The sequence below is a fragment of the Marmota monax genome, unplaced genomic scaffold, assembly GCF_021218885.2.
Source record: "Marmota monax isolate L192 unplaced genomic scaffold, Marmota_monax_Labrador192_F-V1.1 WCK01_AAM20220418_F8-fsc00149, whole genome shotgun sequence".
Lineage (NCBI taxonomy): Eukaryota > Metazoa > Chordata > Mammalia > Rodentia > Sciuridae > Marmota > Marmota monax.
In genome coordinates, this window is record NW_026693170.1 from 2,210,049 (window position 1) to 2,236,821 (window position 26,773).

The 26,773-nt window shown below is 52.0% G+C and overlaps 1 protein-coding gene and 1 long non-coding RNA gene across 3 annotated transcripts; one reads left to right on the forward strand and one right to left on the reverse strand.

Moving 5' to 3' along the window:
* The first annotated feature begins 92 nt into the window (after positions 1-92).
* LOC124100200 (uncharacterized) lies at positions 93-11,187 on the forward strand. The gene is made up of 4 exons (XR_006854190.2): positions 93-217; positions 3,900-3,955; positions 4,260-4,365; positions 7,521-11,187. It is a non-coding gene; the product is annotated as an uncharacterized LOC124100200 (long non-coding RNA).
* On the reverse strand, positions 105-26,284 carry Relb (RELB proto-oncogene, NF-kB subunit). 2 transcript variants are annotated; one of them, XM_046455594.1, is made up of 12 exons: positions 26,056-26,284; positions 25,116-25,163; positions 21,684-21,692; positions 19,804-20,138; positions 14,212-14,369; positions 11,816-11,907; positions 11,597-11,728; positions 9,543-9,647; positions 5,779-5,994; positions 4,981-5,049; positions 4,782-4,859; positions 105-857 (listed from the first exon to the last, which is right to left on the reverse strand). In XM_046455594.1, exons 1-12 carry the CDS (start codon positions 26,108-26,110, stop codon positions 472-474), a joined length of 1,683 nt encoding a protein of 560 aa, XP_046311550.1. In that variant the 5' UTR covers positions 26,111-26,284; the 3' UTR covers positions 105-471. The 2 variants fall into 2 exon arrangements, with proteins under 2 accessions (XP_046311550.1, XP_046311544.1); XM_046455588.2 differs by having other exon boundaries at positions 21,642-21,692.
* Positions 26,285-26,773: the final 489 nt, after the last annotated feature.

A 26,773-nucleotide genomic window follows, 5' to 3' on the forward strand; every position in this document is an offset into this window, starting at 1 on the left:
GGGCGCGTCCTGGGTGGGCGGGACCTGGAGGCGGCAGAGGAGGTCCCCCGGGGCTCTGCGGCCCGACACGCTCGGTGTTTCCCAAGCGGAGACAAGGAACCCCCAAGAATCAACATTTTTATTGGGAAAATGCCCGCCCACTGTCAGGTCTGGGGAGGGGCCGCGGGTCTGCCGCCTTACTCCTGTAGAGTTTATTTTCGGGATACGTCCAGAGAAGGTACCCCCCACGGGTGGGCGTCTCACCCGGGCCGCGCCCCTTTCTCTCTCCCGACTCCGTTTTCTCTTTTGTAAAATAAGGGGAGACCAGTGCTGCCGAGCTTCTCGCCAAGCTGAGCATGTCCGATTAGGATACCGAGGTCGAAGGCTGACCAAGGGCCCAGGGGGATGGGGGCGTTGGACCGACCCTTGGCCGGGTTCGCAGGGTCCCTCCAGCTACCTCCCCACCTAGTGCCTCTCCTCTGGCGCCGCGGGCTACGTGGCTTCAGGCCCCGGGGACAGGAGGCCACTCCCGAAGGCTGCCTCGCGGTACTGATTGGGGAACATGTTGCTGCCCACGAGGCTGGCGGTGCCTCCGTCCCCCGGGCCGGCGGCTGAGTAGGAGTCCAGCGTCAGTGGCTCGGGGCCAGGGGGCTCCCCGACTGCGACCCCTGCACCCCCGCTGGCGGGGACAGAGCTGACGAGTGGCGGCGCTGGGGGCAGCAGGTCCAGCATAGTGAAGAACGTGGGGGTCGTGGGGTCATAGGCAAAGCTGTCATCCAGGAGGTCAGGCTCGCAGGGAGGCTCCAGGCCGGGCAGGGACACGGTACCGGGGAAGAATTCTGTGTCTGGCAGCAGGGCTGAGGGCGGGAGGTACGGGCCTAGGGGATGAGAAGAGAAGTGCAGCGGACTTAGGGCCAACTTTTGGCAAAACACTAATCCAGACACAACACCCCATACTAAATGCATTGTTGAGGTAGAGGCTATCACCATTCTCATAATAAGCAAACTGAAACTCTGAGACAAAATAACTGGAAGTCACACAAAGCTGTCTAGTTGGGAAACCAGGACCAAACCCACACTCCTGCAGGGCTGTGAGCAGTTTTCACCAAGAATGTGGAAAGGGAGGAGCTGCTATGCCACCTTCAATGAAGCAAAATCTCCACACCAGTGAGATTCCTAAATTATCAGTCCCCAAGATGGAAAGTGAAATGATAAGTGTTATTGGAGCCTGTCTTCCTCTTTTTCGGATAAGACAAACCTAATCAACAAAGGTTAATACACCTGTAATCCCCGCAGCTCTGAGGCTAAAGCTGGAGGATTGGGAGTTCAAAGCCAGACTCAGCAACTTACCAAGGTGCTAAGCAATTCAGCGAGCCCCTATCTCTAAATAAAATGTAAAAAAGGGGGGATGTTGCTCAGTGGTTAAGCACCCCTGGGTTCAATCCCCAGTACCATAAGAAAGAAAAGAAAAAAAAAAAAAAGACGAGACCCAGACCTAGTCATAGTCCCTGCATCCCGTACAGCTTAATGCGGACACGGGACTAAGTGGAACCTGGGCAGGAGGTGGAAACTGCAAATTGAAAATGGAAAGAGCTTGGGTTTCTGATGACCTTGTAGCCACCAGATCATACCTGGAGAGCTATCGTTGTGCTCTTTATGTGAGAGGAGAAGTTCTTTTTTTTTTTAATCTTTTCTTTATTGTTGACTGACCTTCATTTCATTCATTTATTTATATGCGGTGCTGAGACTCAAACCCAGTGCCTCACACATGCTAGGCAAGTGCTGTACCGCTGAGCCCCAGCCCCAGCCCCAAGTTCTATCCTGTTAAAGCTCCTTTTATTTTGGGTTTTGATATGAATACAGTTAAATATGAGCATAACAAATGCACATGGCATTCCTGATTTCTAGCAAATTCCTAATATACTACTATAATAAATAACTATGACATGATCTCACTAAATTCTGACAAGGACCTTAACAGTGAGAGGTTACAGACGCAAATGATGGGAACACCAGCTTAAGGGAATAATTCTATAAATTGGGCTTACTGTGCTGACCTCCACATGCTTGCTGTTTTGGGGGCTGGGGTTCTGGGAGTTGAACTCAGAGGCACTCAACCACTAAGCCCCATCCCCAGCCCTATTTTGTATTTTTTTAGAGACAGGGTCTCACTGAGTTGCTTAGCACCTTGCCATTGCTGAGGCTGGTTTTGAACTCAGGATTCTCCTGTCTCAGCCTCCCCAGCCACTGAGATTACATGCTTGCACTATGGTGCCAGGCCCATGCTTGCTTTTAAAACACAATTTACCCGAGGCCCTGTCTGGCTTAAGTTCATAGGATATTCCTCAGAAATAACCTGTAACCTGCACGGGAAATGCAGGCCTGAAATGCTGATAAGAACACAAGTTACCCTGGGGGGGGGGGGGTAGATTTTTGTGACCTTTACACAGAAAGCAGGGAGATAAGAATAATTGCCCCTAACCATAAAATCTATAAGAACAAGTTCCAATTAGAACTGGTCAGCAAGGGTCAAAGTGACTCAGAGTTGCCTTGGAACTTTACCATGTGCAATGGGGACTTAAAAAGTCATCCTGAAATCAAAAGTCATCAGAAATCAAGAGGTAGGGCTGGGGATACTGTTCAGTTGGTAGAGTGCTTGCCTCACATGCACAAGGCCATGGGTTCAATTCCCAGCACCACAATAAATAATTAAATAGGTTGGCTGGGGTTGTGGCTCAGGGGTAGAGCACTTGCCTAGCACACCTGAGGTTGCAGGATTCAATCCTGAGCACCACGGAAAAAATAAATGAAGTTAAAATAAAAAGTCATGGCTGGGGTTGTGGCTCAGTAGTGGCACACTTGCCTGGTATGTGTGGGGCACTGGGTTCGATTCTTAGCACCACATATAAATAAATAAAGGTCTATCAACAACTTAAAAAACAAAACAAAAGCTAAGAGGTGGACCTGGGGGGCGGGGGGACTCTGGAAACTTCCTGGATCCCAATAAAACTGTAGGGCAGGATGGGTATACCATCCACCTCCTCTCTGAGAGGACCCACCCTCTCCCTTGAGAGTGTCCCCTTCCCCTTCTCCTGTCCCTTCTTATAAACTCATGCCTGCTTCTGGGTGATATTTCTGAAATCTTTCTGGCATAATCATGAGAACTGGGGACAGAGGCTGCCTTAGCTCTGTGACACGCTCTAGCCCTATAGCATGAGGTAGAGTCGCCATCTGACAGATGAGCAAACTGAGGCATAGATGTCACAAAGCCACAAAACTGTGGACCCATTTCAAACCCAAAGTAAATCCTCAGGCTGTGCTGCTAACCGTTACCCTAGTGCCAAGGTGGCTTTGCCTCAGGAATGAGGGAGAGAAACAGATCAGATAGATGAATGATCAGATAGAGAGAATGAATGAATGAACAGATAGAGAGGATGAATGAACAGATCAGATAGAGAGCTCTGGGGACCAGAGAGGTTGGCGGAGTGCGCTAGAATTGGTGGTTGCTAGGGCTGGAGCTGTTGGGCCTTGGTTACAAGCTGAGAGAGGGTGGGGACAACCTGTAGTACTGCTAACTTCCAGGGTGGGACTGGCTGGAGTGGCCATGGCTCAGCAGCCGGAGTGGTTGGTGGCTGGCTCAGGGGTGGGTGCCCTGGACTGGCTGGGTGTTTGGCAGGAAGCTTTTTTAGAGCTGGGGGTTAGTGGGTCAGTGGGTGGGAAGGCTTCTTTGGATGGCAGCCAGTTAGGATTGGAGTGGTGAGACCTGGAGCTGGCATGTGAGCTGAAATGAAGGCAGTAGTAGCACAGCCCAGAGGGTGGCCAGGATGGAGAAGGCCCTGAACTTGAGATTGGCTGGCTGCGTCCACCATTGTTGATGTACCATCCAATACATGGCGCACCCACATCATCCCTCCATACAGATGCCTAGTCTTCCAACTCCCTGCTCCACTGCAGATCTGACACATGGTGACCTCAGGTAAGAGACTTCACCTCTCTAGGCCTCAGTTTTTTTGCCTATAAAATGGGTGGAATGACAGAACCTCCTTCATAGGATGACTGTGCAGACTAAATGAGTAGCCCATACCGAGCACTGAGGGCTCTCTTACAGTGTCCGTAAAAAGATAAACACTTAAAAAAAATTTTTTTATGCCAGGTGTGACAGTGCATCCTGTAATCTCAGCTACTGGGGAGGCTGAGGAGGGAGGACCATGACTTTGAATTCAGCCTGGGCAACTTAGTGAGATTCTGTTTCAAAAAAAATTTTTTTTTGTTCATCCCAGAGCACCGGGTTTCCAGGGCAGTCTTCTATCCAGCTACTGTGAGACTGAACAGAGCAGCACCTTCAGGATGGCCATTCTCTACATTAAATTTGAAAAGCTCAGCGAGGTGAGTACATAGTGAGAGCAAATCATCTGCCCAGCAGGGATGGGATGGCAGCCTCCTTTTTTTTTTTTTTTTTTTTGGTACTGGGGATTAGACTCAGGGGCACTTGGCCACTGAGCCACATCCCCAGCCCTGTTTTGTATTTTATTTAGAGACGGGGTCTCACTGAGTTGCTTAACGCCTCACCATTGCTGAGGCTGGCTTTGAACTTTTGATCCTCCCGCCCCAGCCTAGGGATCATAGACTTGCACCACCGGCCTGGCGTGGCTGCCTCCACTCTGTCTCCAGAACCTATTCCTTTCCTTTGCTGTGGCCGGCTCTGTTGTGAGGGCTGGCCGGGGGAGCTGCTGGAGGAGCAGGGCTGCCGTGCTTCCTCAGCCCATCCCAGGGCCAGAGGCTCGCAGGAAGCCGGGACCCACCTGGGCCGTGGCTGGGCAGGAAGTGGTCCAGGAAGACTGGCTTCTTCTTCCGTCGTTTGCTTTCGATGCCATGGGGGTCTAAAGGAAGGGGAAACAGAGATAAGGACCCCTCAACTGTGGGACAGGGAAGGACAGTGGGATCAGCCATCCCCTCCAAAGGTCCTGGGGATGGGTGTGGAAGGGGGCACAGGGAACACACCAGAGCCGTTCAGCTCCCCGAGGACATCGGGCAGTCCCCGTTTCCGCTTCTTGTCCACACCATAGCTGTCTGTTAGAAACACGGGGTGGGGGGGGGGTGGTACAAAGAACAATCCATCAGCAACAGTAGCAAAGCAATAATTAATCTTAGACCATTTAGGAAGAGTTTGAGCTGGTTCTTGACCAACCAATGCAAACAGATATCCACATCCTAATCAGAATAAAATCTAAATTCACTTCCGGCATACCCACCTTTTGGTTGTTCCTGAAACATGCCAAACACAATCTGGCCCAGGGCCTTTGCACTTGCTATTTCCACTGCTTAACATGCTCTCCTCAACTCCCACCCATCAGTCTTCCTGTGTTCTCGGCGCAGCTGCTCTCCCTGACCCCTGAGGCTGAGCAGGTGCCCCAAGTCCCCAAGCCACCCCATTCCAGTCGAGTCACTCTGACCGTCACTGTGGGGAAGAGCTGTTCCCCCATCAAAGGACTGTAAGCCTCATGAAGGAAGTGCCAGGGGCTCTCTTGGTCACTGCTGTGTCCCCAGCACAAGCCAGCATAGGGCCACACTGAGCAGAGAGGCTGAAGGAATGCGTGAGAAAACCCTAACGCCCCGTGACAGGTACCGTGTCTGTTTTGCACAGAGAAGGGCTACAGCCCTGAGAGGCCACGGTCACAAAGCCAGGAGGCAGCAGCGCCCCCAGCTAGGCAGCCCCCCCCATTTCTGCCTCCTCCTGGTCTGCTTCATCCCTGGCCAGGCTGGGCTGGCCGGTGGGTCACCCGGGCGAGCCGTGGTTACCATGGTCCCGAGGAAGGTACGTGAAGGGCAGCGGCTCGCTGCAGACCCCGTCCGTGAGCCGCTGCAGGAAGACGTTGACAGTCACAGGCTCCACGATCTCCAGGTCCTCATACGGCGGCGTCTTGAACACGATGGCAATCTGGCGGTGCACGTCGGCCTGGGAGAAGTCGGCCCGGCCTTCCCAGGAGGCTGTGCTGAACACCACCGAGATGTCCTCTGGAGGGAGAAAGAGATGCCAGTGGGGACGAGTGGCCCTCTGAGCCGAACCAGCTCAGCCACCCTCAAAATCAGCCCTCATATTCCTAACGTGAAGCTAATCACCTGGCAGGTAGCTTTCACCTGAGCACGTCCCGTGGGACAGTCACTAAGTAGTTCATATATTTTCATATGCAGATGCTCCTTGGCTTATGATGGCATTACATCCCAGCAAACCCACCAGAGCTGAAAATATCTCAGGTCAAAAATGCCCCAGGCCAGGCAGGGAGGCTCACACCTGTAATCCCAGCCACTCTGGAGGATCAAAAGTTCAAGACTAGGCAGGGGAACTTAGCAAGACCCTCTCTCAAAACAAAACAAAAAAGAGCAGGGAATGTAGCTCAGTGGTAAAGTCCCCCTGGGTTCAATTGCCAGCACCAAAAATTACATAAATAAAAAGAAAAGGCATTGACTGTAGGTAAACTATGGAGCACTGTCGCTTAGCACGGGTACACTTGGCCTGTTGGTATTTTCCCCTTGTGACTGTGGGGCTGAGCAGGAGCTGCAGCTGATTTTCTGGGTGGAGGTACCAGAGCCTGAACTCAGGGGCACTCGACCACTGAGCCACATGCCCAGCCCTATTTGGTATTTTATTTAGAGACAGGGTCTCACAGAGGCTGGCTTTGAACTCGAGATCCTCCTGCCTCAGCTTCCCAAGCTGCTGGGATCTCAGGCGTGCGCCACCGCTCCCAGCATAGTTAACGTATATTAATTTCACACCATCATTCTAGAGTCAAAAATCCTAAATTGAGCATCCTAAGTTATCTCATCTGATCCTTAGGGCAACACAAGAAGCAGGGAAAATCACTGTCCTCACAATGTCAGAGGGCCCCACGACCATGTTCAGATTGAGCCATGGACTCTGAGGACCCGCAGAGTTCAATGGGCGGCCATGTCCATGACTGTGATCTGTTATAGTGACAGTACAGTGACAGGGTGCTGGTGCCTGCAGCGCAGTCCAGGGGGAACCAGGCACAAGGTGCCAAGAGTCCTTCCCGTGAGCAGTCACAGGGGCCATGGGAGCCCCCGAGCAACAAACTAAAGCAACACATCCACTGAGGAAGCTCAGCCCCCATGTCTGCCTGTCATGACAGGCCACTCCTGGCCACTAGGGAAGGTGGGAACCTCCCCAAACCCATGTTCCCAGAACCTCTGGGAGCAGAGCTAGTTATTTAAGTTATTTGTTTCTTTGTTTATTATTTTTGTGGTACTGAAGATGGTACCCAGGGGTGTTCTACCACCAAGCAACACCCCCATCCACCCCTTTTTAATTTTTACTTTATTTTTTTGGTACTGGGGATTGAATCCAGGGGCGATTTACAGAGTTACATTCCCACCCTTTTTACTTTTTTCTTTTAACTTTATTTATCTATCTATCTATTTATTTATTTAATGTGGTGCCGAGGGTCGAGCCCAGTGCCTCACTTGTGTTAGGCAAGCACTCTGCCCCTGAGCCACAACCCCAGTCCTACTTGTTTCATTTTCAGACAGAGTTTCACTAAGTCGCTGAGGCCCTCACTAAATTGCTGAGGCTGGCCTTGAACTTGAGGTGCTCCTGCCTCAGCCTCCTGAGTCACTGGACTACAGATGTGCATCACTGCACCCAGCTCTAAGAAGGGCTTCTGAAGGACAGAGGTCTCAGATCTGCTATGTGCACTCTTTTCTGCACACCCTCATCAGAGAAGGGAAAACCAAGGCTTGGAGGCACTGAGGCTTCCCACAGCTGCTGGAGGGAAGTCGGGCTCACTGAGACGCCTGCCTGTTTCTTTTTCGCATCTCACTGAATTGCCTCTTGACACACCAGTGCTGAGGTTCTAGGTGACAGATACATACAGGTTGCCTCTGTGTCAGACAAAAACCCTATGAAGAAGATGCCATTAGGTACCCTGTTATACAGAGAAGGAGACAAAGATACAGAGCGGTGAAGTCATCTGTCCAATGTCACACGATCAGCGAGCAGTGGAGCCTCGGCGGGGACCCAGGAGGCCACAGCTCTTCCCACCAGCTCTGCCAGGGCTCGAGGAAGGCAGTGGCATTGCTGAGAGCAGTCTCCTCACTGTGACAGGAAAATCAGACGACCTCAGGGGTTGCTGAGAAGATCACGTGAGTCGGCCCAGGACTCCAAGAGCATGACTGTTGTCACGATCAGTGCTATGATCATCACCATCACCTTAAACACGACTCTGGAAAGTGACTTTTCTCCAGATGTTTTTTCAAATCTGCCTCCTTCCCTCATTTGAAAAAAAAAAGTACTAAATATTATTTTTACCAACTTCCTGTGATTTTTCTCCAACTCTATATTTTTCCTCCTAGAAGAAACGCTGATGGTAGAAGGATTGTTCTTTTCAGAGTCTTCTTTTCTAAATTCAAATCCTGTCTCCACCTGACCAGCTGTGTCACCTCAAGCAAGTTACTTAACCTTTCCATGCCTCAGTTTCTTCATCTATTAAATGGGGAATAATAACAAGGTCTGCCTCATAGGTTCTGGATCTTTCCAGGCTGCCACCTGGTGAGGTGACTGGAGGACCTAACAAACCATGCACACCAAGAGCACGCAGCCAAGCTTGGCATGTAGTTAGAACACGGCAATGTCATGGGCCAAGGATGTAGCTGGTGGCCGAGTGCACCCTGAGGATGCAGGTGGGGTCATGGGTTCCATCTCCAGCACCACAAAAAACAGAGAGAGAGACAGATGTCATTATTGTTGGTGGTGATGCTATTTATGATACAGTCACATGATGGAAAATGTAAAAGAATCCCAGCACAGGGGCTGTAATCCCAGCTACTCAGGGGGCTGAGGCAGGAGGATGGTATGGTTAAGGCCAGCCTCAGCAACTTAGTAAAATCCTGTCTCAAAATAAAAAGTAAAAAGGGCTGGGGATATGGCTCAGTGGTAGAGCTTGCTTAGCATGTGTGAGTTCAACCCTCAGTACTGGAAAGAGAGAGGGTGGGGGTGAGGGGGGAGAGAGAGAGAGAGAGAGAGAAACGGCAGAAGATATAGAAAAAATGGATCCAGCACAAGGGCAGACAGCCTTTGGCCCTCTCCTCAGCTGGTGGTTCTGGGTGGAGGTAGGGTTTTTTGGTTTTTTTTAGTTGTTAGTTTTTTGGGGTTTTGTTTTGAAGCAAGGGACATTTGAATAGATGCAAATGCAAGAAACTTCTTTTGTCCGGTTTGCTTTCTTAGCATCCTTTACCACAACTGTCATAAGGGTCCCCGGGTCTTGCCTGTGCTGGGCCAGCGCCTCCCACTTGCCCCCCCTAAAGCACATAGGCAATTTCTCCACCAAGATCAGAGCCTCCTGGATGGGGAGCAGACTGACGGCCACGCTGCCAGACACCCAGCCTGGGCCCCTCACAGGCCACCACCTTTGCTCAGGGACAGGTGCCAGGATGAACCCACTGCCTGAGCCGTCTGACCCCAAAGGCAGGGTTCTGGATCTTTCCAGGCTGCCATCCTGGTTAACCACACCCCCAGCCCCCTCCCCCCGGGCTCACAGCCAGGCCCTCACCTTTCTGCACCTTGTCACACAACAGGTAGAGCTCCTCGCCCCCCGTGCACGGCCCGCTCTCCTTGTTGATGCGGCAGATCCGCAGCTCAGACGTGTTCGTGGATTCTGGGGAGGAGGGAGAGGAAGAGGCCAATAAGGGAAAACAAGAATCCAGGTACCTTTCCACCCAGTGGCGGTGGGAAGGCAGGAAACTGAGGAGGCAGGGCACCCTGGTTCAGATGGAGGAAGAGGCCACCGGTCGGCCAGCAGTGCCGCTGCTCTGCCTGCCCAGCAGTCCCAGCCCTTCTTCTGTGAAGAGTCCTCTTGGGGACACCACTTTCCCTCAAGACACACCTCCCTCTGCCCCTGGCCATTTCAGTCAAGGGGATTGGGTAGGATTGAGTCCCTTCACCAGCTCAGCAGTGATCACAAGCCCCAGATCGGGCCAATCAGATCATCACCTCCCCTACCCACAGCTGATTGGTCAAGGAGGAGCAAATGACCAAACGCAGGCCAATGAGAGACAGCCCTGAGATTTTTTAGCAAAAATACTAGGAAAGAGCCAGGATTAGTAAGGCAGGCCTGTAATCAGCAACTTGGGAGGCTAAGACAGGAGGGTCCTAAGTTTGAAGCCAGGTTCAGCAACTTACTTAGCCCCAGTCTCAAAACACAATATAAAAAAAGGTGTGTTGGTGCAGACCTGTAATCCCAGTGACTCAGGAGGCTGAGGCAGGAGGATGGCAAGTTTGAGGCCAGCCTGGGCAACATAGCAAGATTTTGTAGCAAAATAAAATAAATAAGAAAGGGCTGGGAATGTAGCTCCATGGTAGAACATCTCTGGGTTCAATTCTCAATATTGAAAAGAAATTTGGGTGAGAGATGCTAAAAGCTCTCATTGGAGTGCAGGAGAGGTATCAGCACACAGCCCTGGAAGGCCCTGGCAGGATGGACTCTTAACATGCAGCAAGCACAACTGGGGGACAGAACTAGATGGACCCCCCCAGTGACACCGTGAGGTCTGAATGCAACCAGACCTGAAGCACTGTGCTAGTCCTCTACTGGGTGTTTTGTTTGTTTGTTTTGTTTGTTTTTGGTACTGGGGATTGAATCCAGGGAAGCTTAACCACTGAGCTATATCCCCAGCCCTTCACTGTTTTTTATTTTGAGACAGGACTCAGTAAGTCGCTGACCATCTTACTAAGTTGTTGAGGCTGGCCTCAAACTTGCAATCCTCCTGCCCCAGCCTTCCAAGTTGCTGGAATTGCAGGCATGCACCACTGTGCTTGGCTTGTCCTTCCTCATTTAGATGCTGTGGCAGTCACTGCAGGTTGGCTAAAGCCGAACAGCTATTCCCAAGCTCCTCTTCCAGTCTGTACCCCTCTATTCAGGTTGAAAAGCCTGTATACTTACATACCCAGATCCCCTTGCAACTCAGTATGGCCATGGGACCAAGTTCTAACCAATAAGACATCAGCAGAAGCCTTCCAAGGAGATTCTGGAGAATATAAACTTTTTATCTACTAAAGAAAGAGGTATGGGGCTGGGGCTGGGGCTCAGTGGCAGAGCGCTTGCCTAGCATGCATGAGGCACTGGGTTCGATCCTCAGCACCACATAAAGATAAAATAAAGATACTGTGTCCACCTAAATCTAAAAAATAAATTTAAAAAAGAGAAAGAGGTATTATTCTTTGTGATGCCTCTTCCCTAGGGCTCTATGGGGTCACTGTTGTGCATTCTCAAAATCAGGAAGTACCATTTTCATTAGCTACACAGTAAATGCTGATCCCCCAAAATAGGCAGGGTGCGATCTGTACAACCACACAGAGTGATGCTGCCTATATCATGTCTTGAACACAAATATGATGTCTGGAGCTGTGGCAGTCATCTTGTGACCGTGAAGGAAAAGCTGAGAGTCACAGAGCTGTGGAAACTTCATGATGTTAAGCAGCTAAACCAATGTGCACAAACTTAGTCAATGAGACAAATAATTCCCTGTTTGTTCATGCCACACTAAGGGGGCTTTCTGATCCCTGCTGCCAAGGACAATCCTAACTGCCACAGCACCCTGCACTCACTCTTGTCATAAACGGGCTCAGAGAGCACAGGGTCCATCCGCCGGGTCTGTCCCTGCTGGTCCCGGTAGGAGGCCTGGAAGCAGATCCTCACCACGTTCATGTCCACCTCCTGGTGGTTCTTCAGGGAGCCAGCTGCGGTGGGGACACAGGAAGGCTGAGGATGGGTGGGGCAGGGGCGGGGCCTAGAGGGGGCGTGGCAGGGGTGGGGCCGGGACTCACCATTGTAGGGGTCGATGCCCTGCTGGATCTTGCGCTCGATGGCCGCCTCAATCTCCTTCTTCCTCACGCACTGAATACCCAGGTTGTTAAAGCTGGGGGAGGAGTGCTCGTGAGGGGGTGCTGCGGGCCTCAACGCTGCTGGGGGCTCCCCCTGGACCCGGCATCAGGAAGGGCCTGGGGTTCTTGGGAAGACCCGGGAACCTGCCTTATCTGTACCACTGGAACACCCTGGCCAAGCTCCTTCATCCAACAGCACATGGGGAAGGACGCCCCCCCTCCCCGCTTGCTGGCCACACTGTGAACTGCAGGACTTGGCAGTAATTGGTTGCCCAAGTGCTTCCTGAGCATCTCTACATGCCAGGCACTGTGCTAGGCTCTGGGAATAGAGCAGGGAGCAGAAAAGATGAAATCCCTGCTCTCAGTGAGCTTATGTTTTCACTAAATTGATAAATCATTAAAATTATACATCAAGGCGGGCGCAGTGGTGCACACCTGAAATCCCAGAAATTCAGGAGACTGAAGCAGGAGGATCCTGAATTCAAAGCCAGCCTCAGCAACCTAGTAAGGCCCTAAGCAACTCAAGGAGACCCTGTCTCAAAATAAATAAAAAGGGCTGGGAATGTAGCTTAGTGGTTGAGCACCCTGGGTTCAATCCCTAGTACCCCAAAAATTATATATCAGCTTAGAGTCAGCAACTTCATTTTTAGAAACTAATCCTAAAGAATGACATACCTTTTTTTTTTTTTTTAGTACCAGTGTTTGAACCCAAGGACACTTAACCACCAAGCCACATCTCCAGCCCTTTTTTATTTTATTTAGAGACAGGGTTTCACCAAGTTGCTTCAGGGCTTGACTATGTTGCTGAGGCTGGCTTTGAACTCACAATCCTCCTGCCTCAGCCTCCTGAGCCACTAGGATTACAGGCGTGTGCAACTACACCTATCTAGAATGACATATCTTTAAAGATATTTCTCAGCACTGTTAGCCACAGAGCAACAAGACACTGGAACCATCAGAGGTGCCCATTAATAGAGAGCAGTTTCAGTTAATTGTGTCCATCTATGAAGTAGAATACTAGATAGCCAAGACAAAGGATAGGGCAGCTCTGAATATATTGATAGGGAATGAGGTCTAAGATGTACTGTTACAAAAAATCAAGATGTAGGGGCCCAAGGTTGCCGCTCAGTAATACAGCACTTGCTTACTTGCTTAGCATGCACAAGGCCCTGGGTTCCATGCCTAGCAGCAGAAACAAAAAACAAGTTGTGAATGTCTGTTAAAAAAGATTAGTGCTGGGGGACTGCAACTGTGGCTCAGCGGTGGAGCGCTAGCCCAGCATGTGTGAGACCCTGGGTTCAATCCTCAGCACCACATTAAAAATAAGTAAATAAACAAATAAAATAAAGATATTGTGTCCAACTACAACTAAAAAATAAAAATAAAAAAAAAAAATATGTGGTGCTGGGGCTGGGATTGTGGCTCAGAGGTAGAGCACTTGCCTAGCACGCACAAGGCCCTGGGTTCGATCCTCAGCACCACATAAAAATAAATAAATAAAACAAAGGTATTGTGTCCAACTACAACTAAAATATATATATATATAAAAAAAAAGATATGTGGGCTGGGGTTGTGGCTCAGCGATAGAGCCTCACACGTGCGAGACCCTGGGTTCGATCCTCAGCACCACATAAAAATAAACAAGTGAAATAAAAGTGTTGTGTCCAACTACAACTGAAAAATAAATATGAAAAAAAAGATATATGCTTGCATATATGTGGCATATCTTCAGTTGTTTCTAGGAAAACATAGCTAGAAGGCCAAAGATTTTCTTTCTGAGAAAAGAATTATTTTTCAGTGCTGGGGATGAACTCAGGGCCTTGGGAATGCTGGGCCAGCGTCTGTCCCTCAGCCACATCTCCAGCCCTTTTTATTTATTTACTCTTTTATCTTGAGGCAGGTCTCCTGAGTTGCCTAGCCTGGCCTCAAACTTGCAACCCTCCAGCCTCAGACTCCAGAGCGGCTGTGATCAAGGGTGCCGTGTTTTTTACATCTTTCATTTGATAAAAATATTTAGATTGTAGAGTGAGAGAAGGACTAAGCCTTCAGATAAGTCGGCTCTGGAGTCCAGCCCCAGCCCTGCCATCGACTACCTGCTCCTCCACCTCTCTGAGCCTCAGTTTCTTCCTCTACAAAACGGGGTGCACAGCACTGGAGGGCACGGGGTATGGCAGGGTTGCAGGCTGAAGTGAGGCCGTGGCTGCCCCAGACCTCAGTTTCCCCAGGGGGAAATGCAGCAGGGAGGGTGTGGCCAGGCTGGCCCTGCCCTAGTTTCCCTGGGCGACCTTCGGCCCCTCAGAATCTCTATGACCGAGGGTCAGGGGTCAGAGATCAGGTACCTGTGGCGGGGGCTGACATGAGGCCGCAGCCGCACCCTGCAGACACCGTCCGTACAGTCCTTCCCCACGAGGCTGTGCGGGTGCACCCGATGGGGCCAGTCCTTCCACACCAGGCACGCGGTCACCTCCACCTCCCGCAGTCCGCCACAATCCCGGAGCTGCAGGGAGACAGGTGCACTTTGGCGGGATCATCACAGACAAGCCACGCTCCCTGGGGCTGTCCTTGGTGGATCCCCACCTACCCAACCCCCCACCAGGGCCATGGAAGGGTGTTTGCTTAAGACCCCTCTCCTTCTCAGTAGCTTGGGAGGCCCAGGCAGGAGGATTGTGAGTTCAAAACCAGCCTTGGCAAAATCAAGGCACTAAGCCACTCAGTGAGACCTGTCTCTAAATAAAACACAAAATAGGTCTGCGGATGTGGCTCAATGGATGAGTGCCCTGGGTTCAATCTTCGGTACCCCCACCCCACAAAAAAAAAGAAAAGCGAAGACTCTTTTCCTATCCAAAGCCGGAAACTTCCAACCCTCGACCTGGGAGGCCTTGTAATCTGCCCCACATGACTTCTTTGTCACACAAACCTTGAAAAAAATCTGATGTACACAAAATCTATCACACACGGGTAATCACAAGCAAAGAAAGACACCTGTACAGCAGAGAGATACAGTGGCCACCACTTGAGCCAACTCAGTGTCCCTGACATTGGTAACAACGGCTCAGGACAGGCTGAGTGTCTCTCATCTAAAATGCTTGGGACCAGTCAGGCACAGTGGTGCGGGCCTGTAATCTCAGCGACTCAGGAGGCTGAGGCAGGAGGATTGCAAAGCCAGCCTCAGCAATTTAGCAAGGCCTTAAGCAACTCAGTGAGACCCTATCTCTAAACAAAATACAAAAAAGGGCTGGGGTGTGGCTCAGTGATTAAGCACCCCTAGGTTTAATCTCCAGGATCAAAATATAAATATATATATTTTTAAGTGGATGGGGAGCCTGGAGAGGTAGACCAGCAGCAGAGCGCTTGCCTAGCTTATGTGAAGCCCTGGCTTCCTTCCCCAGCACTGGGGAAAAAGTATTGCCATAATTGCAGCTAGAATTCTCACCAGCCACCCCAGGCAACACAGATAGAAACCAGACTCTTCAGACTGTGCCTGACTCAGCCAGTCACTTAGCTCCTCTGGTCACCAACTGGGCCCTGCTGACACCTGAGTCCTTCTGAAGCCCACTCTGCACTCCTAAAGCCCAGATATAAAATGCAATAAACCAGCCAGGCACAGAGGCCACACCTGGAACCCTAGCGGGCTGAGGCAGGAGGATCACAAATTCAGCAACTCAGCAAGACCCTGTACTAAAACTTAAAAAAATCAAAAAGGCTGGGGATGTAGCTGAAGGGTAAAGTACCCCTGGGTTCAATCCCCAACACCCAACAGGGAAATGCAATTAACTAAGGTGTCTCCGTGGGGGCCTGCTGCCCTCTAGTGGCTGAAGGGGATATTGAGAGTGACTTTGGTTGACATTGTGGGGGGGGGGCAGGGACCACAGCAGGTAGAAGATGGAGCAGACCAACAGCGCTGGTTTGTAATACCAAGGACAGTCCGACACACCCACCCCATGTCCTCCAGGACATCTGAACATATTTCCAGAATTCACAGCAGTAACAAACCTGTCTAAAATGACCTGAGCCCAGAACCTAGCCCCGCTTCACATCAACAGTATTTTCCCATAATTTCAACATACACTGAATCTTCAAGGGCTGCAACCACCATGTGAACTGAAAGACAACTAGCTTTTGTTTAGACCAAGAGTTGTTTGATACTGTGAAGAATTCCCTCAACCAGTGCTGCCTGCATGTGGCATTAATGTCACCAGGTCTGCCAGGCTGGGTCAGGCTGCTCCTCGTGGACCCTGTACCCAGGAGTCCACACAGAGGCCCAAGCAACGTTAACATCCATGTATCCCATGAGGCTGTGCTTGAACATTTACATATTAAAATAAATGTGTTCTTATTCATTAATGTGCTGGATTAATGTCCTCCTGTCACTCCTTCATGTTACAACATGGCAATATGAATTTGGGGGGTGACTATAGGGAAGGTAGGTATTAGTGTCTGTAAATCTCACTGAGTCTAATAGGGTTAAAACTATTCATTTAAGGCTGGTGGCTAGCTAAATGGTAGCTGCTTGCCTCTTAAGTGGGAAGCCCTGGGTTCCATTCACAGCACTTACACACACACACACACACACACACACAGAGCCAAAATAATGGCATGGAAAGACCGCAATTCAAAAATGTTAGGGAAAACATAGTCTTAAGATATTGGGGTAACTCTAAAACCACAATGGCAAAACCATCCCTTATCATGCAGAGACCTGGGGGGTCGTCACTTTAAGCACAGGATCTGACTTAACATCATCAACACTGGGTCAAAGCAACATCCGAGGTCTTTTAATGCAAGACATTAAGAAGGCCACAATAACATTACTGTCATGTTTTTCCCTAAATGCATAACCTGATCAAATCTACAAACAGTCAACAAACCCAGAATGTAGGGCATTCTGCAAAGCATCTGTCTCAACACAGAAATTCTGGAGGTTAAGATAGAAGGATCAAAAGTCCAAAGCCAGCCTCGGCAACTTAGTGAGGCTCTAAGCAACTCAGTGAGCCCCTGTCTCCAAATAAAATACAAAATAGGGCTGGGATGTGGCTCAGTGGCCAAGTGCTCCTGGGTTCAATCCCTGGTACCAAAAAAAAAAAAAAAAAAAAAGAAAGAAAAGAATAAAGAAAAAAATATGTTCTTGCTCTCAAGAGACACATGACAGAACACTTTGGGTGCAGTATCCTGTCTCACAGTTCAAATCTCCCTCTGTAAACAAGAGACAGAAAGATGCGCTGGGGGTACTAGCAGTGGACAAGGCCCTGGGATCTACCCCAGCACCAACTAGGAAAGAGAGAGACATAAAGCAAATGTGGCAAAGGCATATGGGTATCCACCGCACTATTCTTGCATATATTATGTAATTTCAAAACCTGTCAAGAGGGCTGGGGTGCAGCTCCGTGGTAGAACACTTGTCTAACATGATTGAGGCCCTGCTTTCCATCCCGTTACTGCAAAATAAGTAAATAACTTATCAAGAGAAAAGAAAAAGTTAGCCAGGCACGGTGGTGCATGCCTGTAATCCCAGTGTCTTGGGAGGCTGAGACAGGAGGATAAGTGAGACCCTGTCTCTAAATAAAAAACAAAATAGGGCTGGGGATGTGGCTCAGTGGTTGAGTGCCCCTGAGTTCAATCCCCAGTAACCCACCCCACCCCAACTCCCAAAAAACAGAGAGAGAAAAAAGAAAAAGGTAAAGTTGGAACATAAAGTTGAAAAATGAAATCTCCTCTCAAATTAGAAAAACAGATTAATGGTTAAAAATGTACAAGGGATAAGGCCGGGATGTGGCTCTGGTAGAGGCTCTCTTAGCTTGCATGAAGTCCTGGCTCAACCCCCAGCACTATACAGACCAAGACACAGAAGGACTGTGAAACTGCCCCCTCCACACACAGTCTCCCCATTCCTAAAACCCCAGTGACTGGGAATATACAGTTAAAGGAAAAAAAATTTTTTTTCAATTTCCCCGGGTACTGAGGAGGGAGCCCAGGGCTCGCACATGCTAGGTAAGCGCCCTGCCAGGGGCTCCACCCTCAGCCTTTTGTTTTGTTTGTTCTCATTCTGAGACAGGGTCATGCTAAGTTGCCCAGGCTGGCCTTGAACCCGGGCTTCTCCTGCTTTAGCATCCTGAGTCTCTGGAGTTACACGCATGCGCAGTAGAACATCGTTCTTTGATCAGAATTTCCCCTACACGCACTCTGCCCCCCAATTCGGACCACAACGCCTGTAACTAAATCAAGTAAAGATAACAGTGGCCAGCTGCAGAAAAGGAGCCTCACGCACCCTCACACAGCCTGCCACCTGTACCCGGCAGCTGGCCCAGGCTCTCAGGGTCCTACAGGGGCAGAGATGCACCCCATTTTGCATATGAACTGAGACCAGGAGGAGCACTGAACTGGCAGCCCCCCCTTCACAGGTAAGCGACAGAACCAGGATTTCTACCCTCAAATGCCAACTTTTCCCGCAATTGTTGGCCTCCTCCAGGGTGGCGGGGACAGAGAGGACAGACAGCTGCTCTGCTCATCACCCAAATAAAGTTATAAGTGCTAAGGTCACTGTTTTGGAGTTTTTTTAGAGACAGGGTCTTGCTAAGTTGCTGAAGCTGGCTTCAAACTTTTGAACCTCCTGCTTCAGCCTCCTGAGTCGCTGGGACTGCAGGCCTGCACCACATGTGCTACTCTGAGATATATTATTAAATAAGAACAGCAGAGCACGGGCTGGGAGCTTCTGTAGCTCAGTGGTAGAGCACGTGCTGGGCTTGCCCCAGACCCTGGGTTGGCTTCCCCATGCTAAACACGCACAGCAAAGCGTGCGAGCTGCCATGGTGGTGCATACCTGTAATCCCAGGGACTCAGGAGGCTGGGCAGGAGATTCACAAGCATGAGGCCAGCATTGGCAACTTAGCAACAACCTTGTCAATTCAGTGAGACCTCATTTCAAAATAAAAAGGGCTGGGGTGTAGCTCAGTGGTAGAGCACCCTTGGGCCCAGTCTCCAGTACCAAAACCAAAACCAAAATCCATTGTGTGGTTTTTTGGGTTGTTTTGCAGGGCTGGGGTGTAGTTCATTATTAGAGCTCTTACCTAGCACGGTCCAGGCTCTGGGCTGGATCTCCAATCTCTCTCTCTCTCTCTCACACTCGCGCGCGCACACACACACACACACTAGTATAATACTTGTGCAGTGTTCTGCACGGCATTTTATTTTTTTGGATTATTACTATATTCTGGAGACACTTCCACATCAATACCCAGGGGACACCTGCATTTCTAGGCATTTCTCTGTCAGTCTTGGTATTTATGTTTTTGCTTTCACAGATGGATCCTTAGAGCAGTGCCAGCACAGACACACAGTCACGGTTTACCAGTTCTCCATTAACACTCACGCTCAGGATTCTTGGTTAGCCTAACAAGACTGCGACAGATACCCAACCCCCTTCTTCATCTAGCTGCACACAGCCACATGACAAAGTCCTCCAAGTGGAATGGCCAAGCCTGGGGGTAATGAGGACCACAGAAACACTAAGATACCAGGAGCTCACCTGCACTTAGCACTGACCATGGAAGAGGCCCTGGAACGTCTACCGAACTAATTTAACCCTCCCAGCCAACCCAGGAGGTTGGTATTATTATTATCCCACTCTGTAGAGGAGCAAACAGGCAGAGAGAGACCGGGTCACCTGCCCAAGGTTGCACAGCTAGTAAATGGCTGAAGTGGGGTTGGAACCCAGGTACTCGGATTCTTCAGGCCCCACTTGCAAGCCAGGAGGCTGCACTGCCTAGGGGCAGGGACAGTTTTGATAAACACTGCCACATAGCCAGGGAGGACGCCTTTCTCTGCACCCGGTGGGGGAGGCTGCGCCCGGCCCCGCAGCAGCAGGGCAGCATGTACCACGCGCACTCCCTCCGGGGCCAAGAGTGCAGGGCGTCCCGGCAGCGCGCCCGGCCCACCTCGATGGCGGGCAGCGTCTTGCTGGCCTCGGTGCTGCTCTCTCCCAGGATGCTGCCGGCCGAGCGGCCCTCGCACTCGTAGCGGAAGCGCATGCCGCGCTGCTTCGGCTGCTCCGTGATGACCAGGTGCGGCCGCGGGCCCGGCCCGGGCGCGGGCGGCATCAGCCGGCCCAGGGCGCAGCTCCAGGGCGGCGGCGTGGCTGGCGCGGAGGGGCCCAGGGTGACGGTGCTCAGCGAGGCCGCCCCGCGGGACACCAGGCGCGGCTGCCCCTCGCCGTGCCCGGGCGCTCCGTCCAGGCCGAAGCCATTCTCCTTGATGTACTCGTCGATGATCTCTGCGGGAGACAGACACGCGTGACCCATCTGTCCCACCCACCCACCTCCAGGCCCAGGCCTTGCCTCCCCAGGGGGCGCAGGGCACAGGGCCTCGCTGGACATGCCAAGGCCCTGCCCCTCCTCGCAACCACCAGCAGCCCCAGAGGCTGAGCCAGAAACCTGGGGTCGGTCCGCTTCTGTTTTCTTCCACCCCCTAAATGGACTCCCGACCCCAACACTCCTGAACCCATTCTCCGTGCCACCCCTCACCTGGCTAAGGTAAGGGCCAACCCCCAGGGCATGGCCTCTTGCTAACACTAATGACAGCTGCTCTGCAGCAGCCACCAGGGCTCCAGCTGGAAGGTCATCTTCTCGAGGGCCACACAGAGAGGCCCCTGCCTCAGCCTTCCTGCCTGGTAGCAGCGTGGTTACAGGTGACAGTCACCCGCCTCTGCAAGGGCCTTCTTCATCGCCCACCATCATATCTGTGTAGCAGCCCGGCACAGTGCCACAGGCCTGTAATCCCAGCGAAGCCAGAAGCTGAGACAGGAGAATTCCAAGTTCAAGGCCAGCCTCAGCAAGGTGGGCAGCCCTAAGCAACTTAGTAAGACCCTGTCTCAAAAAAAAATGGGTAAACTTCCAGTCCATGTCACACTTCTACCTCTGTGTTTCGGTTTCAAAAATGTTTACTTTCTGCTTATTCTCCCTGTCCCCACTGCTGTCCCAGGTCACCTCCTTCACCTCCCACCTGGACCACAGCAGTCCCGAGCTCACAGCCCCCTCTTCCTGCCTTTCCAGCCTGCATCTGTCCCCAGTGCACGGCCAGAGGGATTTTGGGATGTCCAGGCCTGTCCCTTTTCTGCTTGGAAACCTCCTGGGAGTCAGAGTCCACACTCCCCGCAGCGAGCTCCCCACCCTCCAGAAAACCAGCTTCAGCCCCGTCTGTTCCTTGCACCCAAGAAGCCTGGCTCCCTTCAGGGCCTTGTATTTGTTCTTCCCACGGCCATCCTGAATGAACCCCACTTTTCCCCCCTCCACCCACACCGGCTCCCCTCAAATTTCTCGTCTCCATTCACATGTCAGCTGTTCAGAAGGCCAGATGCCCTGTCTCCCAGGCCCCTGTGGCTGTCCTGTTCCTTCACACTCCGCCTGCTCTAACCTTACTCTGTCATTCACTCGCTGGCCTTGGAGTTGAGCCCCACTCAACTTCCACCCCCTAAATCGACTCCCATCCCTAACACTCCTGAACCCATTCTCTGTGCCACCTCCATGAAGGCAGGGACTTTGCTTTGTTCAGGACTTTGACGGGTCCCCGGAGCTCAGAGCAGTGCCTGGTTCCCAGGCGGGCGGGCTCACTGACGTCCCTGAAGGAGGCCATAATAGTAAATCGGAGGCTGCTGACTCCCGCTGAGGAATCCCAGTTTCGAGGACTGCTCAGGATCTTGGGAGCATGACTCGGTGCAAATGAGAGCCGCACTGTCACCCTCCTCACCCGAGGCCTGCCCCCGCCCCCATGTGAGCACCTGGGCCCTCAGCCTCCGGCATGCCTGCCTCCTGGTACTCACCCAATTCATCTGTGGAAGGAAGAGAAAGAAAGGTTCAGAAAGTGGCCAGGGTTTGTCATCTGTCCAGACAGATCCCCAACCCTGTCCCTCCTGTGACCCTTCCCCCAGCCTTCGTCCTGAGACACCCTAGGATGACTCCTGGGCATCAGCCCCCAGCCCCCATCTTCCCCTTCTGGGATAACCTCCCTTCACCCCCAGTTCTGGGGCCCAGCATTAGGGCATCCTCAAACTCAGCCAGCGCCTCCCCTAACATTCAGACCAGGGATTGGGAAGCATTGCTGGGGACAGGGAGAAAGGGCCCTATCACCAGGGGGAAAATGAACCCCCTTGATTCTGAGCAAACGGAGCGGAGGTTCCTTCCTGTCGTCCCCCCCCCCCCCCCCCGGGGCCCTCGCAGGCAGCCTCAAGGGCCAAGGAGGCAGATCTTCAGCTGCCTGGATCCAAGCCCCATCCTCCCAGCCCCAGTGCCCACCCACACCCCAGACTGCCCCCGGCTTCCTGGGAGAGGGCTAGCAGTGATGCCGGGTCCTCAGGGAAGCCCCTGTCTCCTGCAGAAAAACTCAACCCAGAAAGGGGCAGTGGAGAAACTGAAACCAACCTCCCGTCATTCCACGACAGGACGAGGGGAAGCCCAGAGGGCACAAGTGAGCCTAGGAGTCACCCAGAGAGGAGGTCCGGCCCAGCCAGAGGCTCCGCCCAGGGATGCCTTGCAGGCCACTGGCTGGGGACCTGTCCTGTGCCAGATCTAGCCTCCTCCTCTGTGCTCCGGGAGTGGCAGCTGGCAGCCAGACTTTGCCCCTTACAAGGTGGTTATCCTGCGTCCTTTATCTCAAGCCATCTGTGAAGTCAGTAGGGTGCCTCGGTCCCCACTAGGGAACCAGAGACAGTGAGGATGGGAGGGAGAAAGGGACCTGCTTGAGGTCACTGTCAACTTCAACTTGGAAAATCCTCCTTACACATCTATGCTGGATGCAGTGGGGACCCAAAGGCAAGTCAGATTTGGGGCCCTTAAGCATCTCCAGGCTGCAGGGGGAGGCTGAGTCCTGGGTGACAGTGGCTGGAGCTTGGGGTTAACAGCTTCAGTTCAAGTTCAAGCACTGCTACCTGCTAGTTGTGTGGCCCTGTGCCACCACTTAAATTTTTTGTGCTTGGTTTCTTCATCTATAAAATGGGAACAATAATGTCTACCTTGTTAAGCTTGAATAATTTTAAAAATCAAACAATACTTGGAACTGTCACATGGTAGGCAAGACATAAATGCTGGCTGCTATTAGACAAAGTGTTGGGGGACAATTTTTTAGGGACGTAGGTAATTCCTTCCCTTCTCTAGATCTCAGTTTGTCTATGAAATGGGAAAGTTGGGAGACACGGCTTTACAACTAAGGGGTACAGTACACAGGGCTGGTTTGAATCCTAGAGGTCACTGGCCCGTGGACAAGTCTGTTAACTTCTCTGAGCCTCCTCTATTAAATGAGGTCTGAGTTCCTACATAAGGAAGTAATGTCAGGTTTCAAGAGCACACACGTAAACTGCTAAGTACTGCATGCGACCACCCTACGCCCTCCATAAAGCTTGGCTAATATTATCTGAAGTCTTCTTTCAGCCAGGAAATGTTAAGAACTTCTTCTCCTTACTCAAGGCTCTATTCAGATAACAGACTTGCTACCATTCAGGGTCAGCCAGGATGGGTCACATGGGAGCAGAAAGCTGATGATGTATTTGCTACCTCAGGGCCTTTGCACAGGTTGGTCTCTTCCCAAATGCTCTTCTCCCAGCTCTTTGCATGGCTCCCTCCTACTACTCCTTCAGATTTCTGTGCAAACATCACCTCCTAGACAGGTTTTTCTAGCCACTTTATCCAAGATAGTCCCCCAAGCCCCTGACTCCAGTCCCTTTGTTTTATAATTTTCATGGCACTGATGAGGATTTGACATATCCTGTCATTATAATGATTCCTACCTGTCTCCTCCCACAGACTGTGAGTCCCAAAAAGTGGGGAATGTGTCTGACCAATCCTCAGTGTGTCCCCAAGGCCCAGCCTGTGTTTATGAAAATGAAGGGAACTTTCCCTCTGTCTCCCTAGGTCTCTTGACCCCACCCTACTGTTAAATACCATTGACCCTAAGATTTCATCATAGCCCTTATTACGTTTTATAATCCCACATCAACTTATTGTTTATATATTCTCCTCTCCATCCAGGGAAGGAGTCCTATGAGGGCAGGGCTGGGGTTATATCAGTCACTGCTATGTCCCCAGCCCTGCCCAGCACAGGGCCAGATATAGAACAGGCACTCGATAAATATTTATTGAATAGATGACATCAGAAATCACTCTCATTTGAAACCAAAGATCTGGGTCTCAGGCCACACAAGTCTTGTTCCTGACCAGAACCAGTGCGTGGACTGTATCTGTCCCCAATGCCATTTCCTACCTTCCCCCACCCTCACCCCCACCCCCGAACTCTCGCATGTGCTGGAGAAGCTACAGCACCTCCTTTATGGCCGCCCCAGCATTCCTGAGGTCCATCCCAAGATTCTACTTCCAGACAGAGGCCCAGACCCAGCCAACTGGGACCACTGCACAGTCACAATGTCAGGACTCTATCCCTGCCCTCCAAATCCCAGCAAACTTATAACAGACAGGGTGTCAGAATTTGGTGAGGATTCTGCACTTCCTTAGGCAGCACTGAATTTTGGAAGGCACAGGCTGAGGGACCTTATAAACAGTTCTCAGCATCTCTTGGGAACTTCCTAAAAATGCAAACTCTCATGTCCCATCCCCAGACCCACTGAATAAGAAACTCTACAGGTAGGACCTAACAGTCTGTTTAATAAGCCCTCTGGGTGATTTCAATGCACATGGTTTAAACATTATTATATAGACTGCCTAAAAATTATTATTAGCATTATTATTACACCTCTAAAAGTTTACACTTATGGAGCCTTTACCATGTGCCACATACTCCTTTGCAACTTCACTGTTATCAACTTATTATATCCTCTCAATCTCCCTAAAAGGGAGGCACTAATGTTGTGCCCATTTTACAGATTAGGACAGCCGAGGCCCAAACAGGGTAAGCAACTCACAGACTTTCATACAGTGAGGGGGCAGTGGCACCAGCATGGCAAGGCCAGCTCTAAAGACCAAGATGGCAGTCTTTACCTTCTGCTATACCATGGGGAATCTCTACCCGGGGTCCTTCTTGCATAGTAAGTGATTACTTTTACCTGTGAAACTCCTAACAGTCCAGAAAGTACGGACACCTAGGGGGCCATCTCAAAGGGCAGGAAGGGACACAGCTCATCAAAGGTGGGCTGAAATAGACTTCTGCAAATCCCCCAGACAGAGGCATGCCCAATGCTGTCAACACAGGGGCTCCCCCGACCCCATCCCGCACGTACAGGTGGGCAGGGCTGCGGAGGGCTGCTCACCTGTGGTCCTGGAAACGCTCAGTGAGATCGAGGAGAGGTCATTAGACCCTAGGAAAGGGAGGCATGTCTCAGAGGGTGATGGGCAGCAAGACGAACAGGGAATTATCCAAGCCCCACCTAGTTCCTGTCCCTTGGGTCAGGCCCCTCCCCCTACCTGCAGAGTCGGGCCAAGTTTCCTTGCCAACTCTTGGACAGGTCCTGACCTTTCCTTTCTGCCATTCCTCACCCTTCATCACACCCAAGACCTGTCCGAGCCTCTTCCCCTTAAGGTGAGGCTCAGAGGACCCATTCTCTACCTGTTAGGAAATCCCCCACCCCCTTCCTTCTCTCAGAGCCGGACGCGACCCCTTCACTTTTCCAGTCACACCCGCCCCTTCTCTCTCGGGAGGCAGGCCCCGCCCCTCTTCATTCCCTGCTCCAGGCCCCGCCCTTCGTTTTCAGAACACGCCTTTCCCCATCGCTCCGCAGCCAGGCCCCGCCCCCTCGCCTCTCTGAGTCGGGTTCTGCTTCCTTCTTTGCGTTAAGCCCCGCCCCTTCCCGCCCTCACCACCAGGCCCCGCCCCACCCGTGGCGCGTCCTTTCCTCCCTCTCGGAGCCTAGCCCCGCCCCTATGCCCCTCAATAGCCGCTCCAGCTCCTCCTTCTCACAGTCAGGCCCCACCCCTTCTCCCTCTGGAAGCCGGGCCCCGCCCCTTTCTCTGCCTCAGAGTGAGGCCCCGCCCCCTTCTCACTCTACAGCGGGACGCCTCGCCAGTACCTTGGGCCGGACCCTTCATCATCCTCTGCCTCCTTCCCTCTAATACAGTGTCCCACAACCCTCACATTCTCCCCGCGCAATACCTAGACTCTTGTAGGAACCCCCAGGTTGCTCCAGGACCCCCAGAACTCCCACATCTCCAGCCCCGCCCCAGACTCCTCTCCCGAACACCGGCTCCGCTTACCCAAGGCCCCCAGCTCCGGCGCAGCGGGCGGTCTGGCGACGCGGCGACTCGGCATGGCCCGGCCAGTGGGGACAGAAGGCCAGGAGGCCGGCCCAGACGCACGCGGACAGGCCGGACAACCGGGAGGCACAGTCTGGCAGGCGATCGCGGCTCGAGAGCGGCGCAGGGGCTGGGGCCGCAGGCCGGGCAAGACGCGCGGCGCCCGGGGTTGCGGGGGGCGCCGGGCCGGGCCGGGCGGGCGGCGGGAGGGGGCGGGGCGGCGGAATTCCCCGGCGCCGCCAGCCTGAGCGCCCATTGGTCTACACCCCCGTCGTGACGTCACGCCAGGGAAACGGGAAAACCCCCGAGCGTCACGTGGACGTGGGGGCGGGGCCGACCGGGAAGGGGCGTCTGGGTGCTGTGGAGGGGCCAGGTAAGCGTCACTGCCCATTACCCTGGACAGCACAACTGAAACCTGCCTAGGGCCACTCACGCCTTGCCCATTGAGCAAGCCGGGAAACTGAGCCCCTGCCTATGTTTTCCTAGTAAGACTTGAGCGTGCTGTTTCTCAGGCTGGAAGGGAAGCTTCAGAAGTTGTGCTACTGAGACATGTCATTGATAATAATGATCTTTATGAAATCCCCGAGGTTTCTTCAGCTGTAAATTAGGAATGAAGTTCACATAGTGAACGGCTAAAGCTGGAATGCCAGAATGTACATTTGTTTTGTTTCTTGTTGTA